The sequence below is a fragment of the Montipora foliosa genome, chromosome 13 (assembly GCF_036669935.1).
Source record: "Montipora foliosa isolate CH-2021 chromosome 13, ASM3666993v2, whole genome shotgun sequence".
NCBI lineage: Eukaryota > Metazoa > Cnidaria > Anthozoa > Scleractinia > Acroporidae > Montipora > Montipora foliosa.
Window position 1 is genome coordinate 759,418 of NC_090881.1, and position 2,500 is coordinate 761,917.

Sequence of the window (2,500 nt, forward strand, 5' to 3'; positions counted from 1 at the left end):
AAAAACGAAAACACCCAGCAAGATTCAGAGCGGCCTCATAGTATTAACCCTCACTAAAATGTGGAAAGATACCGGCCTTTATTAACAGGACTTTAATCCTGTAAAAGTGTTGACTTAGGAGGAGGGGGGAGGGGGGGCGGAATTAATTTACTCAGTTATCATTGTTGGAATACTAACTAAGAGGCGCACATTTTACTGCGTTTAGTTGTACTCCACTTTTTCGCTTTAACTCCTTGAAAACAAGGAATTAATCAGTGGATTCCACAAAACTAAAACAACCCCAATTCCACATGTTAGAAAAAATATATAGGAGTAAAATCAGAAAGTAGAGTATTAAGAGGGGTAAACTTTACTCGGTATCCCGAAAAATAGGAGTGAGTGGAATTAACTACAGCATATTACATTACTCTGTAGGGAGAGCAGAATTTACTCTTCCAAAGTCACTTGAGTATCAGCTAGTAAGAGTATAATTTACTCTTTGTGGAGTTAAAATAACTCCTCTGAGGAGTACATTTTACTCCCATTTGTTTTACTTCACTTTTTCACTCCAGAACTGGAGTGAAATTGACTCCTTGAAAATATTAGTGTTAACGAACTCGTGCAGAGCAGTGATAAAAATATACTGTCTCATTTTTCAGCTCCCAGCGTTCCACCCCCAAATGTGCGCTTAAGGAACATACAAGACGGAGTTCTGGTACTTTGGGATCCCGTGGAGTTTCAATACGCCAATGGTCAGATACAAGGTTACAGGGTGTACTACAGGAAGCAATATTACTATAGCGATGTGGAAAGGAATAGCACTACTGACGCAAACGTACTTCAGGTTGCATTACGGGATTTAGAGTCAGGGAAGAGGTACGAAATAACGGTAACAGCTTTCACCTCAGCTGGTGAGGGACCTCGATCGCAGAGGCTCACAATCACCTATGGTGAGTGTTAGAATAGCTTAATTAAGGGAAGACTAACCTAACTACAGCATTAATAAACCGTTTCTCTCTTAAAGGGAAAGCACAGCCTAGAAAAGTTTCTCTGAATCGAAAGTTCTTTACCTTTATTAGCATACTTGACCACTCATTTGGGCTTAATGAGTTTAAAGGGGCTAGGTCACGCAATTTTAGGCAATTTCAGCATAGATCAAATGGTCATAGAATTAACTGAAATAACAAAATAACGGCTCCAAACTATAGAGGAACTCAAACAAAACACAGGAAAGCTAAGGAGAGACAAGGATGGACAAAACTGGGGAGGATTGAAATGGATTGCATTTGAGTAAATTTGAAAAACGTCGACCCACCTTTTTTCCAAATTTACATCAGTTTATATCAAAATGTCATTTAAACAGCTGGAAAATCATTCTCAATTGTTACGTGGCCGTGATTTTGCAAATGAAAGACACTTGCTCTGCCAATTTGACGTTTAGAGCTCATAACTAACAAAATGAAACAAAATTACCTAAAACAGCGTGACCTAGCCCCTTTAAATAGCCAGCAATAACGCTTCAAAAATAGGCAATATTAAATTGAAATCCATCATCTTTGTTTTTGTGTGTGCAAACGAGGCTATGACGTAGCAACAGTCAAGGATTTCTTCGTAGGACTAGTGAACAAGGAAAACACAGGCGAGGAGAGCGATACTTTGTAGACTTTAATCTTTAATAATCCAGAGGGTAAATTGTATTGATATTGGATGCACCATAAGAACAGATTTACCTCGTGGTCGTTAAACAGGGTATTATAAGTGAGTTATATGCAGGAGTTTTGCAAAGCGAAAGGGAGTTTGCAGTGCTATCCCGCGCTCATTGCTGTCAAATAAATGCCTGAAAATCAAGTTTAATCTTTCTACCGTGGCTTTCTACGAAACCCCTGTCACAACTTTAAAACAAGCGATCGATTTATATATTTCCATCGAATGGTCAGAGTAAATCGTTTCAGTAGTTTCTATAAAGCTAACAAAATTTAACTACATGTCAAGTTGAGTTTATTTTACTGCCTGGAAAAGCGCATATTAAACAGTGAAAGTAGTCTATATATGGCTTGATTCAGTTTTATCGCTCCAACATAATGATATTTTGGACTAGTTGACTGGGATTTCAGGCAGAAGCTAATGCCACCAAGACCAATATTCACATACCTGAAGATCCCGCTTGAAGTCCTTCTTGGTAAAAAGACAGATCCGAACAGACAATATGGCAGTCAGGTTTGAGGAATCCATCCACGCTTTATTCTCGCTGGCCAACTTTTCTTTAACATTTTCATTTCCGGTGGAAGCTTGGGGTTTTTAAAATCTTAAAATGTGTTTTCAAGTCCAGACATGTGTCTAGTCTCATCCACCACGAAAGCGTACTTGAGCAGATCAAAACACAAATGTTGCTGTAAAAAAGCCTTGCTATGTGTATCGAGCAACATCTGAAGGTTTTGTCGGCTTATTCTAAGCGCTTCCCCGTGTGAAAGCGAACAAGTACGTTTGCTGAAACATCAAAGACGGCTGTCGCAGAAGTACG

The 2,500-nt window shown here is 39.0% G+C and overlaps 1 protein-coding gene across 3 annotated transcripts in view; it reads left to right on the forward strand.

Moving 5' to 3' along the window:
* LOC137982307 (uncharacterized) overlaps positions 1-2,500 on the forward strand; it is a 140,919-nt gene that overhangs the window by 64,510 nt on the left and 73,909 nt on the right. For all 3 annotated transcript variants that reach the window (XM_068829383.1, XM_068829382.1, XM_068829384.1), the window contains exon 12: positions 639-929. In XM_068829383.1, coding sequence (XP_068685484.1) covers positions 639-929 — 291 coding nt within the window. The remainder of the gene's footprint in view (positions 1-638; positions 930-2,500) is intronic.